This window comes from Ceratotherium simum, chromosome 11 (genome assembly GCF_057802395.1).
Source record: "Ceratotherium simum simum isolate JZ-2026a chromosome 11, ASM5780239v1, whole genome shotgun sequence".
Lineage (NCBI taxonomy): Eukaryota > Metazoa > Chordata > Mammalia > Perissodactyla > Rhinocerotidae > Ceratotherium > Ceratotherium simum.
Window position 1 is genome coordinate 53724643 of NC_141910.1, and position 13909 is coordinate 53738551.

Below are 13909 nucleotides of genomic sequence, written 5' to 3' on the forward strand. Positions count from 1 at the left end.
CCTCTCTAGTTTCAGAACTTTTTTTATTACCCTAGAAAAACACCTCCCACCCTTTAAGTAATCAATCCCCACTACTACTGCCCCCCGCCACGTCCGCTCCTGGAAACCATTAATCTGCTTTCTGTCTCTATGGATTTGCCTATTCTGGAGGTTTCATATAAAAGAAATCATAAAATAGGTGACCTTCTGTGTCTGATTTCTTTCACATCATTTTTTTGAGACTCATCCAAGTAGCATGTATGGGTACTTCCTCCCTTTTTATGGCTGAATAATATTCCATTGTATGGATATAACACTTTGTTTATCCATTCATCTCTGGCTGGACATTTGGGCTATTTCCACCTTTTGGCTTTTATGAATAATGGTGCTGTAAACATTGTATACAAGTTTCTGTGTGGATATATGTTTTCATTTCTCTTGGGTATATACATAGGTATGGAATTGCAGGGTTTTATGGTAATTACTTGTTTAACTCAGGAACCACCAAACTGTTTTCCAGTGGCTGAACCATTTTACATTTCCACTAGCAATGTAAGAGCGTTCCAATTTCTCCACATCCTTGCCAACACTTTTCTGTATTTTTCATTAGAGCCAACATTTCAATAAATTGAGCTCAGTTGATTAATTATAAGCATTTTCCTATGTCATTAAAGATTCTTTGAAATGACCATTTGAATAGCCATTTCCCATCATTTTGTTTTACAATTTATTGAAATATTCATCGTACTGTTAGACACAGTTTTATCCAAATTTTCACTATTAATACTGCTACAATAAGTATTCTTGTATATAAATCTTTGTCCATTTTTCTGTTTACTTCTCTATTATCTAGAATATATTTTTAAGAGCGGAATTACTTGGTAAAATAGTATGAAACTTTTAAGCCTTTTGATAAATACTACCAAATTACTTCCCAGAAAGAGTCTATCAATTTCTGTCATAGAATTCAGAGTATATTATCTCTTTTAAAATATCTTTGTTAATATGATAAGCAAAAGTATCTTATTTTAAATTTGTACTTCACCAATGAAATGCACTTTTTTCAACTCTACTGTTCACTTGCATTTCTTTCAGGAATTATGCCTTTTATCCATATTTTTATTATTGTGTTTAGTGCTTTTCTTATTGATTTGTAAGGGTTAACATTATTTATGATAAGCTCAGTAAGGAAACAGAGGCCTTGATCAACACACCAACTAGACCTAACAGACATACACAGAGCATTCCACCCAACAGCAGCAGAATACACATTCTTCTCACGCACACATGGCACATTCTCCAGGATAGCCCACGTTAGGCAACAAAACAAGTCTGAAAAAATTTAAGAAGACTGAAATCATACTAAGTATGATCAATGTAAACTATGGACTTTGGGTGATAGTGATGTGTCAGTGTAGGTTCACTGATGTTGACAGTGGGACAAGCTGTGAGAGGGTAGGGGTAAGGTGTATGTATGTACTTTTTGCTCAATTTTGATGTGAGCCTAAAACTGTTCTAAAAAACAAGTCCTAAAACATTAATAACTGGTGTGCTAACATACTAAAAAATTATATCAGAGCACACCCAACAACACATCTGAATTCAGTGTTTTTATTAATAGGCAGAATATTCAATATTCAGTAAATATTCACTCATATCCTGAATGGTGGAAGCTTCCCCCCATCCTCCACCCCCTGCCTCCAAATTCCTTGTTATACCACAAGTTTGGGGCAATGAAACTGCCCAGTAAAAATGGAATACCACATGGGGAAAGCAAGGTCCTTTGTCCCCTCAAGCCCTTTTGGGAGCAGACCCACAAAGAGTATGCAGAAAAACAGTGGATCACTCTACGTGTTCACTTAAATCCAAACTCTTTTAGGAGAGATAAGACATATGAAAATGCTCAGAGGTCATCCAACCATTGAAATTTCTGTGTAACTGACAACTGGGTCATTCTGGAATAGGGCAGGGCAGGCAGGGCAGGGGGAAACACTCCACCATTAAGGGTGGTGCCATTTGAAAACGGACCGGCAATGCCACAGGTGTGAGCCCAGCAACATTATCTATACGTAGTAAATCAGGCTACCCATCAAGCTGCCCCGCTCTAAAGCTGAAGCTGTAGATTGGGTACAAGCAACCAGAGGAATCCGGAAACGTGCTCTAAGACTTAGGAAAATCCTAAGAAGTGGTTCACATGAGTCACGTGATATAATTTGCAGGTCCATACAAGAATTGGTAATAACTAAAGTTAGTAAGATAACCATACTCAAAGTGTCCTTCAGTTTTACGGCATATTATCTGTAGAACTCCAGCTGTGTGAGACAAGTAAAGTTACCATGTCCAGGTGTGACACTCTGAGGTCAGTTTACTTCTGTTATTCCAATAACACCAATAGTCATGGTGTGATCGCCCATCTGCCAGCATCAGAGTGTTCTCTACTAGTCCACACTGGTTCAACTCACTGGCTCAGCTTAGATTCCTGTTTGTTGACAATTCTGCAAAAATGAAATATCTTGATGTCTGGCTTAGCTTTTGGACAGCAGATGCAATGTTGGACTACTCCTCTGACAGAGGAAAAATCTGGACAATTCCAATATTGGGTCAAAAAACTGTGTTTATCAAATAAAGCCAATTAAGGTGTTAGTGTCCCTGAGAGGCCCTGGAGACCCCAGTTAACCAAAGTTGATGAAGAGGAATGTACCCCAGCATTATACGTCAGGAATTACATGAACCCAAGGTAAATATAGTGGACATATTAGAAACCAATGCAGCACTTATAAGTGGCATCCTCTGAGTTGCTGGATTGAAAAAAAGCCAGCAGCCTCGGTGGGACTCCATGTCACTAGAGTCCCATCGGAGAATGGAGTGACATCATTTTACTTGTCCTGTTGCCAACCCAGGTTCCCACCAGCCCCCTTTCTTCAACTTGTCTTGAATACAGGCCAGTTACAAGGATTCACTATTCTTAAGAATTGAACCTGTTTGTTTCTAATTGGCATGGAAGAATCGAGGAAATGGAGCATGTCTTGGGACCCTTGGACAGTCCTGCCTAGCAGTCCTAGACCTTGGCCCTTTGCCAGGCAGGGTTTCTATTTTTCTGGCAAAAATAGCCATGGCTAACTGCCACTAGGAGACCCCAACGCAGGCGGTTTAATTTCTAAGAGGTAACATAATTATATCGTAACAAGGAAAGGGAACAAAAATGTGAGATGCTATAGTCCTCATGACCTCACTTTGTGTCAAGATTTTTCTACGCTTGCTACTTTATAATCTCATCACTGAAAAACTAAGGCAGCATTTCACAGCAGCATGTGAAAGGGAAAGTGGTAGCTGGCGATCATCACTGCCGGCCACCTCAGGCATTTATGATGGAAGCAGAAACCAGCCTGTGGAAGTGGGAGTGGGCAGCACACATCTAGTACTGTTTATATTTTGAAACATTCAAGGAAGGAAACCTGAGGTGAGAAATGAAAATGTGCGCAGTTCTCCAACTTATTATACTCTCAAGTCAAAAATAAAAAGGGACTTTGGTAATAAACCCTTGACTCATGTGTCTCTTGGAGTTCTAAATCTTTCACTCACTACCTTATAAAATGACCCAATTAATAAATTAAGGTCCTGGCAAGGAAGAGGATACCTCCTGATCACTGGCCAAGAATAACCCAAGGAGACTCCTGCTTTTCCAAGTAAAAAACATTCAAGCTATCAAGGCAAATCTTGGGACATGAATCACAGTAATAAGTGAGACAACATGATTAGGTGAGCAAGAGGAGGAGTGTGTCTAGAACCCTCAACAGGCCCAACTTTAGAATGATGGGTGGGCTTTCCCTGTAGAAGCTCAATTACAGCCAGTGGCTACCACCCACAGGAAGGCAGAGGCCCAAATGAAAACATGCAGATACCCTATATTTTGTTGTGTTGTCCACAACTATGGGACTTCCTAAACGAGGATGCAGAGAGGAAAGCTAGAAATCAAATCTGTGTCCTTTATTCCACCAGTAGGCATATCCTGTAGGCATATGCATATTCTACCAGCATAGCCATGCTGAATCCTGTCTTAACAGGCTACTGGAAGGTTCCCTGGGCCAGAGGCAAACAACTACCTAGGCTCTGCTCTCCAGATGGATAGTAGGAGTGGGCAGCAGAGAGAAGCTGAACCTTGAGGCAGAGCCCCCAGCATGGAGAGTGAGCAAGTAGGACCACCCATGGAGGGGGCAGTGAGGGGCCTCGAAGGACCTATGTTGGGCATTGTGAGGTGAGAGGCCTTTCCGCCCAGCTCTCCATGTCCACAGCCACACCCAGGTTGAGGGTAGAGGTGAAGCTGCTGTTGTCCACTGTGATGCTAGATTCTTCTGGAGGTCCCTTTCCTTTTTCTGCTGTGGTGCAAGTCTGGGAGCAGGAACCATTCGTCAGAATGCAGAAGCCACTTGCTGGAGTCCCACCTTTTTGGAGATGAGCTATTTGGGGCTTCAGGAATGAGATGGAAGGAAGTGGAGAGGACGAGACAGGAGAGGAGGCGAGATAGGCTACCAGCCCAAGGACAGAGGCTGGGAGCCACGTGCAACAGGGCAGAGAAGTGTTAGTGGAATGGTGGGTGGGAGGCTGAAATACCTCTGGGCTCAGCTGCCACCAAAGATGGAAGAACTGAGGCAGAGATAACCGGCCACTTGCCCAGGAAACAGAACTCAGGCACCAAGTAAAAAGACCCCCATGCAGAACTGCCACCCTCTACCCCCAGCAGTCTCAGATGGCCTGCCCCAGACAGAACTCAGTGGCCAGGGAGGCAGGGCCTATTGTTGGGATATCACGGCAAGTGCCCAGTCCAAGAAAGCCACTGTGATGTCCTGTAGGCGGAGCCAGGTCCAGCGGGCAGCCTCACTGAGCTGTGTCTTCATGCAGTCCCAGGTCACCTCACCTCTGAAAGGAAAGCAGACAATTTGTCAGGGTTGGGGAGTAGTGGTGTGCAGCTGCGTCAAGTCATAGGGCTGCAGCTTAGACCCACAAACCGCATCCTGGAGGGACCAAGGGATGAGCAAGGGGCAGGGCAGAGGGAGAGACTGAACAGAGGAGACTCGTCCCTGGAGAAAGGGCGTGGGGCCACTGGAGCTCCTGTAGGAGCCCTGAGTGAGGGTCTCACCTGCACGCCTCGTGGCAGTGCTCCTGGGCCCGGGCCAGGGTCTCAAGCAGCATGTGCCACAATGGCAGCAGCACGTTCTGGTAGAGAAGCAGGAGCAGCTCCCTTAGAGAATGGAGCAGCTGGTTCAGGGCATCAGGGAGCTGGATCTGTAGTGGGACCATGGAGAATGGATGGGGTTAGAAGGCCCAGGGAATGAATACTGGCCCTGAGGACCCAGTACACGTGGGGTTGTACCTTCCCAAGAACTCAGCCCCTGGGAAGACTAGACCTTCTCTGACCTCCTTGTCTCTGGCTTACCCTCTGGGAAAGGCTGGTGAGGCTGTCACTGAACCAGGCAAGGTGGGAGGTACAGTGGGCAGAAAGAAAGCTGACTATGGCATTGGTGCGGGCCCAGGCCACCTGCAAGCTGGGCCTCACCACGGTCAGCAGGTGGGAGCCCCAGGCTAGCACTGTCTCCTCTAGCCAGCTGTAGGAGAAGACAGAGGTGAGAAAGGATGGCTCTGAGTTTCCTCAGGCAGCTTGGCTCCCCAAGAATACTTGGGGGAAGGGAGGCCTTGGGAAAGGAAAACCACAATCACTTCCCACTGATTGTCAATGCTGTGACTACCCTGAACACCCAAGCCCGCCCTCTCACACCTCCCCTCTCCTTCCCCCGGGAGGTGCTCACCTGTAGCCTTGCAAGCTGTAGGAGTAGATCTTGGCACACGCTTGTTGGCCAGCAGGCAAGAAACCAGATGACTGAAGCAACCGGCCAGAAATGGAGGCTGAGTAAAGGGGGCCTCTGGTGAGCTGGGAGGTGAGGGGGCAGGGACTGGGGAGACAGACACTACAGGCCCCAGAGCAGGCCTGTTAGGGAGGCCGGGGCAGAACCGCATGTGCTCACAGGGCCTCAGAGCTGGCTCCAGTCTGCTCTAAGCACTCTTAGAGGGAGGGAAGCAGGCCCAGAGAGCTGCGCCCATTTCTCCTGCTGGGCCAGGTGAGCAAGACTGCTGCAGCCAGGTGGACTTCGGCGTCAGAAAGCCCTGGGTTTGAGAGTCTGCCCTTCTACTTACCAGTTCTGATCTTAAGCTAATTGGTAAATCTTTCTGAGCCTCGATTTCCTCAGGAGGTAAAAAGGAGATAACACCTACTCAAATGAGACCATGAATATACAAGCATTTCTATACTGCAGAGCACTAGTCAGATCTGAAGTGGTAATGTCATAGCTGTGGGCAGAAAAATCTGTCTGAAAAGTGTTTGTTCTGCAGCATCAGGGCAAAGCTGTGTGTGTCGGGGGCAGGGTGCCCCACCCCCATGCTATCTTCTTTGCCTGCCTATCGCTGCTTACCCTGGAAAGAGCTGTGTGACCGGAAGTCGTGGCACAGAAAACCTATGGCAAAGACCAGCATCAACAGGAGTAACCGTGTCCAGGGCAGCCGGCAGCCCCGTGCCTCCTGCAACAGAGTCTAGGAGGAGAGGGGGCAGGAAGCAGTGGTTAGAAGGGAGAGGGGCTGGTCCTCACCTCCTAGGCAGGCCTCAAGCTAGGCCTTCCATGAAGAGGAACAAGCCCTTACATTACCTCAGAGGTAGTGGGGGTTCCAGGGACAGGTGGGGCAGGAATGTGATAAAGGCCCAAACCAGGGTGTGCTGAGACAGAGATGCAGAGCAGTGTGTGGGCTGGGGAGGGCTGGGTGTCAGCACCTTGCAGGCCACATCACAGCTGGCGACATCCTGGTTGTTACAGCTACCCTTCCTTAGCAGGTCCTGGTTGGTAAGCTTGAAGGACTGAATGGTTTCTTGCAAAGACTTCTGCGTCTATAGGATAAGAAAAGTCTGGGTTGAGAACATAAGATTTGGCCCTGAGGAAACCCTGAGCCTCCATCCTGCTTCATTTTCCATGCCAAAAGCACTAACAGAACACCTTCTCAGAGAAGGGGGACAGTGGCTGAGGGGTACAAACCCAGCACCCAGACCAGACTCAGCCTGCTAGCTCCTCACCTTCTTGGGAATCCGCTCCCAGGACCTGAGCAAGTGCTCCAGTAGCAGGCTGTGGGGAAAGCACAACCCCTTCCAGTTAGGGGGCCCACTTGGCCCCTCCCATCCTCCTGTTCTCCATTAGGCTCCAGCTCCTTCAGGCTGAAAGACTCTTCACCCCCCCCCCCAACAAAGGGACTGCTTCCTCGAGGCCATCAAGCAGTGTTCCCACTCAACTTGAGAGGCACAGGCCCAAACAACAGTGACAAATGTTCCCCTTCTGCTCCTAAGACAGGGACGGGCTGGAAAGCATGAACTAAGGCTTCTCTGTGTGAATCAGAGGCAGGTGACCCCCTCACCCCCACCTGCCTGGATTGTGACAGGTGCTTAGGGTACAGCTGCCTCCAGACACTGGCACTGAGGGGGTCGACCGTCAGGCACTCAGTCAGGCTGCTCAGGAGCTGCACAGGGTACAGGAGAAGGGAGAGACTGCTGGCGCACAGGGCTAGTGGAAGGGGCGAGTGCTGAGAAGGAATCCCCCTCCCCTCAGTGAGGCCACCCAAGCAACACATCCACCCTAAAGGGTAGAGAAATCATGCCCGGACCCCAGAAATCTCTGAGAGCCTGTAAAGGGGGAGGCTGGGGCTCCCAAGCTACATCTTGAGCTCAACGATCACTTATCTACAAGGGGCAGGACATCAGAGACCAGCCAGACCTGAACGTGCTGTCCCTTCAGCTCTGTTCTTCTGAGAGGAGAGCATGAGGGAGTGGGCTGTCAGGAGAGAGCTACAGGGATGCCCAGGAAACGGGTTCCTTGAAGGCAGGGCCTTTGTCAGTAGATAGGGACCTCTGCAGCAGACCCCTGGAAAGGCAAAAGGAGCCTCCCACCACTTCCTCACCTCTTTCTTCATCTCAGGAGGGCAGCTAGGGGTGGCTCTGGACAGGAAGGAGGGGAAGTAGGTATGCAGGGTGGATTCCGGCTTTGCCCCAAATGCCAGCACCTTCAGTCGGGGGTAGAGCTGACACAGCTGCTCCTGCAGGCTGTGGTGGGAGTGGGGAGGAGAGCCAGGCATAAGCTCTAACTGGAGGCATGTGCTGTGTCCCTTTTGCCTGCCTCAGAGTCCATGCCCTGCCCGAGGGTGGAAGTCACTAAGGGCCTTGTAATGGCTCTGAATCTTTTTAGACTCAGAGACTCCTTGGAAAATCTGCTGAAGGTCATGGATCCTCTCCCCAGGAAAATGCCCATATGCCAATCACACTCAAGGGTCCATATAATTTCAGGGGGTTCACTGATCCCTTGAACTTGCAGGTTGATAATCTCAGATCTAGGGTGGCCAGGGAAGAAGGGACAGGAATATATTGCCTGCTTCTAACCCTCCGCCGGGATCCCTCACAGCAGGTATGCCCCGGGGCAGCCCTACCTGGGTGTCAGGGAGTTGTTGGGCATATAGGCAAAGTCCAGAAGTGGGAAGAAGTCCTTGGGGCCAATCATGCCAAAGCCCTTGGTGAGGTTGGGGTGCATCCTGTGGGGGAAGAAAGAAACAGGTTTGATGGTGACCACCACCCAGGCCATGATCCCAGCTAAGACCAATATCCAGGAAAAAGGGCATAAACTCTACCCTATCCCCACCCTTTAATGGCTCCCTCCCTTTCCTTCATCATGACATTCTGAGTTGGGAGGAGTGGTCCTAATTTTCCTCACATCTACGGAGACCAGGATCACAGCATCCCATTTTGCTGAAACAGCCACTTGTAGCACCCCCAGGCCTTCCCCTTGATGTCCCCCCCATTACTCACAGGAGCAGCCGATCCAGGTATGCAATGGCAAAGGGAGACAGAGACTTGATGCCTAGCACAGGCAGCATGATCCCCAGCCACACTGTGGAGACAAAGGTCAGGGAGAAAGCCTCAGGCTTGGACTCCCTGGGACATCAAATAGGAGCTTCCTGGCTCCGAGACCATCCCTCTTTCTTCCCCATTTCTTTGTTACCTTTCAGTCCCTCAGTGAGGTTGGCAAAACCTGCTTGACCCAGGGCCCACATGATGGTCAGACACTTTGCTGGTCGGCTTTGGTGGGACCTCAGAAGTTCCAGGAACTGAGAAGACCAGTGGGGGAGGCAGGTTGGGACAGGGCAAGGCACTAGGAGCAGCCCCAAAGCCAGGTAGGAAGAGAGATGTCAACTGGGAGAGAGGGACAGGCCGAGGGACAGTGGAGCACTATGGTAGTACAGTATAGTGATTCAGAGCATGGGCTCTGGCACCAGACTGTGGCCTTCGCCCATACTTGCCACTTACTAGTTGACTGACTCTAGGAAAGCTACTGAACCCCTCTGTGGTTCATTCTTCTCATCTATAAAATGGGAATAACAGGAGTACCTGCCTCGCGTACATACAAAGCAGACACACAGCAAGCACTAATAGCGTTAGCTATTTTTACTGGTCTTACAGGGTCTTCCACTATCCCTTAATTGGGTCCAACAGTGTAGATTCTACCCAGCCTCCCCAGCCCTGGAAGCCTGGTGTCCCCACCACCACCCTGAGCTCACCTTGCCCAGGTTCATGGTGGCAATCCTGGGCTTGTCTTGCAGAATTGCCTGGATACAGATGCGGTAACCGTGTAGTGACTCCCCTGGAGAGATACATGTTCTCAGACCTACACACACCACTCAGCGTCCCAAACCTGAAATCTCCCTTTTGGCAGCTATGAGCCCAGAACCCAGGCCCAGTGAGTCCTAACCTCCTCCTCCCTTTCCAACAGAGTGTTGGAATTAGCACATTTTTCTGCTGGAAACAGAACCACCCAGCCACTCTGGAAGCAGGAAAAAGGGAGTGGGCTCCCCAGATGGGGCTGGGCTATCCCTGACAGGCCCTTCTCACCTGGCGTCTTATCCAGCTCTTGCAGCATGGTGAACAGACAGTGGTCAAAAAAGAGCTCCAGAGACCCCGGTGCCTTTGCCAGTAGCCCTCGGATGATCCCGCGCAGCTCTCGGCTCACCAGGCTGTAGGGATAATCTGGGGCCATAGGCCTCCACATAAGTGCTAGGACCAGAAGCTTCTGCCAGCTCTGACAGCACTGGTGCTCTCCCTGAGAACGATGAGCAGAGGCAGAGGTCCCTGCAGTGAGGCTGGCATCCTGCCTATCCCAAGGAGGCCCAGAAACCTTCACAGCTGTGATGATTTGAGAACAGCTCAAATCACTCACATAAAATAGGACAGTGGTGGGCATTGGGCTCTGTTACTAAGTAATGAGCTTACACACAGCCCTTTCAGAATTTTCTTGAACTTGTCTGAGCTTGAGGAATTTGGGGAACTAACCGTGAGTATGCTGGCTTAGTGTGGGTTCACTTAGAGGTGCTTGGAGCTTGTAGTTGAGATAACTGGCTAGGTCTTTCAACCACACGGATGGGTTCCCAGAGAACACGCTCTGGCTCTTGTCCAGTTCCTTCTGCAGAGCTGCCACGTCCAGCTGCCAGGGACACAGGCCCCTCACGGTGAGTTGTGAGTTAGCATAGGGAAAGAGGGTAGAGGTGGGAAAATGATGCAACGAGGTGGTGGTAGGAAGAACAAAGGGCTTCTGCTTTTAAACCTAAGTACTCTATGGACTACCACAATTTTGCTACATCTAGATCTTTACGAAATATAGAATAGGACAGCTGGAATTGCTGATCTCAAGGCCCAATACCCTTAGGCCCTTCAAATGTTCAAGGGGAAAACCAAAGGACAAGATAGGAAATGAAAGATCACTTTTCCCATGGGGCAATGAACCAGTTTCTCTAACCCCTCCCTGCTATCCCTGGGTTTTCAAGGCTCTCCTCTCACTAATCTGCTTCCCTGTGAACTTATTTCCTATCTATCCTAAGCGCAAATGTACTATCCCTTGGGGTTTCCATCCTTTCCTGAACGCCTCCTCTCAACCAACAGTGTTCCAAATTCCACAGGTCTGTGAGCTGCCCGTCCCCGTCCCACTCCTTTCATCTTCTCTACACCTCAAGGCCTTGTTCTTTCCCACCTAAAGTACAGGCACACTCACAGCTTTCAGTGCCTCCTCCAGGCTGCGGAAGCGGCCGTGCTTCTGGTTTTGGTTGGTGACAGTCGCCACCTTCTTAGTCTGCTTCTTGTTCCCTGGTTTCTTAGGCTCCACAGCAGGGGGTGGGACCTGCTCCTTATTCTGCCGCTTCATGATTCTCTCAAAGCCCCGCTCATAAAGGGTGCTTGTCGTCTGGATTGGAGCTGGGGTAACGATAGGCAGAGAAAGGGGGCCATCCTTGAGTCATGAGGGCCTCACAGGAAGGGTAGTCCCTTCCCCCTCACTGTCACCTAATTCAACTCCAGGGAGGAATCTGCCTCAAAGCCCTTTCTTGCTGTCCTGCTTATGGAGCAGGGCCGGTGGCCCTCCTGGTTGCTTCTTTCAGTCATCACAGCTCTTGAGTTCATGGGCTCTTTCACAGATATGAGGCATTTCTTTATTAGTACATCAGAGTATGTCAGAACTAGTGGAGAGGTCTCATACAGAGGGCTGGCTTCTTTGGTGAGTGGTTACTGGTCTGGGAGGTCTGGATTTCTCCATCTTGGTTCTACCCCAGTTCCTCCTGGTTCAGATGTGACAACTCTATAAGCAACAAGTGGCAAGCTTTCTCCTGAGAGAGCCTCTGAGCAAACAGGCGCCACTTAGAATAATACCTGGTGGGTGTCGGGAGTGTGTGGTGGGTCATTTCTCCCACTGCTGGGTCTCCTGTCCGCCTCCCTTCCTGCTGGTTACTTAAGGAGGGGGCACCGTGTATAATGAACCAGGATGCCTCTTCCCAGCTCTCAGACACCTGCCCAGAGAGGCCAGGCTAGGGCCCGGGGACAGCTGGTAGAGTGTGCGGCTGTGAGCTGAGCATCCGAAGGCCGGAATCCTAGTCCTCTCTGACATGTGATCCTGGGAAAGGCATCTCACTTCACTGGGCCTCAGCTTACTCATCTGCGAGGCGAAGACAGCAACCTCCCTGGCGCTGTCTTCCTCTTGTGAGGCTCAAAGAGACACCGCGAAGGTAGCGCAGCTGAACTGGGAGGTACTGATCGGCAGGAGAGCTCGCGCCTCGAGGAGCGGGGGGTGCTCTGACTCTCTGGGCTCGGGCAGCTGCTCGCTCCCACCTGAAGGGGCAGGCCCGGGGTCGGGCGGCGGCGCTAGCGGCGGGCCGGTGGGTACTCACGGGTCAGGTCGTATTTCCACACTCCGTTCGCCTCCCCGAGCGCCCGGCGGTCCCCTCCGCCGCCTCTACCACTGCCGCCGGCCCCAGGCCGCCGCCCCCTCTTCACCACCTCCCAGCGCCCCCCACCCGCCGCCCTGGCCGCCATGGCTCCGACCCTCCCGCCAGTGCCACCTCCCTAGCCTTTCCGGTTCGGTGCGGTGGCGCCGCACTCTGCCACGTCTCCTCGCAGGGACTCGCGGCGCGTGACGCCACCCGCAAGGCAGCCTGGGACTTGTAGTCTTCCGTTTTTGCCAGGTTATAGCTAGCGACGAGTCGGAGCCTTAGTAGCAAAAAACATGCAGGCAAGGATGTTGAGATGAGAGGCTATTACATTCTGAAAACTTTTATTGAACACCTACTGCGTGAAGGCCACTGCACTGGGTGACTTCGTGGAAAAACTTTCAGTTTTTCTTTTTTTCTAGTAGTGCTAGAAGGATGAAACGGGAGTAGTTCTCCTTACCTCTGGGGAGAGTTTGAAGATTAAATGCTTCCTTCCTATTAGGAAAGTGCTAGTTTTTGTGTCGCTAGTGAGTAAACTTTGGGTGTAATGGGCTATAAAAATCTATCGTGAAAGAACAAGGAAGGGGGGCCAGCCCCATGGCTTAGCGGTTAAGTGTGCGCGCTCCGCTGCTGGGGGCCCAGGGTTTGGATCCCAGGCGCGCACGAACGCGCCGCTTGCCAGGCCGTGCTGTGGTGGCGTCCCATATAAAGTGGAGGAAGATAGGCACAGATGTTAGCTCAGGGCCAGTCTTCCTCAGCAAAAAGAGGAGGATTGGCATGGATGTTAGCTCAGGGCTGACCTTCCTCACAAGAAAAAAAAAAGAACAAGGAAGAGAATGGAACTTGAGGGAAGAGGCAGGGTTTGGAGGGCAGGGAGTGGAGAGTGGGGAGTCCTGATAGGAGGCAGAGAAAAGTCTGGGGTCTGGGACAGCCAGCGCTGTGTTTCCCCTTCCAGGCAATGGGAAAGAAATGGCTCTGGCTCCCACTGCAAGTGTCAGTCCCAAGTCCCAGATGTGGCAGGGAAGTGATCAAGAGCCCCAGACTTGAGGAACCACTCAAACAGGTTACTGTTCAGACATTCACTATCCCTGGAGGGCCTTCCACTATGCTTGTAGTACCACGTGAGACCTCAAAACGTGAAGCATCCCAGCAGGGGAAGATACAATGAAAGAGAAGGTGAAATGAAAGTAATTTATCACAATTAAGGAAATGTGCTATTTTGTGTACTCTCCTCCATTTGAGGATGAAATTCACACCTGCCCTGCTGACGTACAAGACAGGCAAGCCCTTATAGTAAGAACTAATAAAGTCCAAATTCCTACAGGATGAACGGCTTAGAGAGTGATGAATTCCTTAGGCAGGAGATTAGAGAAGGCTTCCTAAAGGAGATGGTATTTGAGATAAGTCGTGAGGAATGGGGGTATTTTCATTGGTTAGGGATCAGGACAGGTGGAGAGAATAGGCCAGTTGTACGGATTTATTGATTTAGGTAAAGACCTAGAGGTGGAACACGGTGGGGCAAGGCTGGGAAACTGGAAGTAGTTCAATGTGACAGTGCTTAATGGGATTTTGGAGGTGATGAGATTGGAAAGGGATCTGAGTCACT

The 13909-nt window shown here is 50.2% G+C and overlaps 1 protein-coding gene across 2 annotated transcripts; it reads right to left on the minus strand.

Annotated features, from left to right (window-relative positions):
- Positions 1 to 3945: 3945 nt before the first annotated feature.
- Positions 3946 to 12424, minus strand: TMEM214 (transmembrane protein 214). Of its 2 annotated transcripts, none has more exons than XM_014781751.1 (17): positions 12265 to 12424; positions 11100 to 11299; positions 10385 to 10535; positions 9947 to 10081; positions 9616 to 9698; positions 9060 to 9165; positions 8867 to 8948; positions 8491 to 8592; positions 7969 to 8110; positions 7439 to 7530; positions 7094 to 7142; positions 6797 to 6910; positions 6444 to 6561; positions 5784 to 5880; positions 5414 to 5582; positions 5117 to 5262; positions 3946 to 4896 (listed from the first exon to the last, which is right to left on the minus strand). In XM_014781751.1, the coding sequence occupies exons 1-17, from the start codon at positions 12407 to 12409 to the stop codon at positions 4770 to 4772; spliced, it is 2058 nt and encodes a 685-aa protein (XP_014637237.1). In that variant the 5' UTR covers positions 12410 to 12424; the 3' UTR covers positions 3946 to 4769. The 2 variants fall into 2 exon arrangements, with proteins under 2 accessions (XP_014637237.1, XP_087293150.1); XM_087437024.1 differs by lacking the exon at positions 12265 to 12424 and adding an exon at positions 12029 to 12239.
- Positions 12425 to 13909: the final 1485 nt, after the last annotated feature.

What these genes read in the sequence shown, in the direction of transcription:
- TMEM214 (XM_014781751.1), bottom strand. Translation starts at nt 12,409, where the DNA reads ATGGCGGCCAGGGCGGCGGGTGGGGGGCGCTGGGAGGTGGTGAAGAGG. An exon ending in ACTAAGCCAGCATACTCACG is followed by an intron (nt 10,082 to 10,384) that starts GTTAGTTCCCCA and finishes CTATGGCCCCAG; the next exon opens with ATTATCCCTACAGCCTGGTG. An exon ending in AGAGCTGGATAAGACGCCAG is followed by an intron (nt 9,699 to 9,946) that starts GTGAGAAGGGCC and finishes GTATCTCTCCAG; the next exon opens with GGGAGTCACTACACGGTTAC.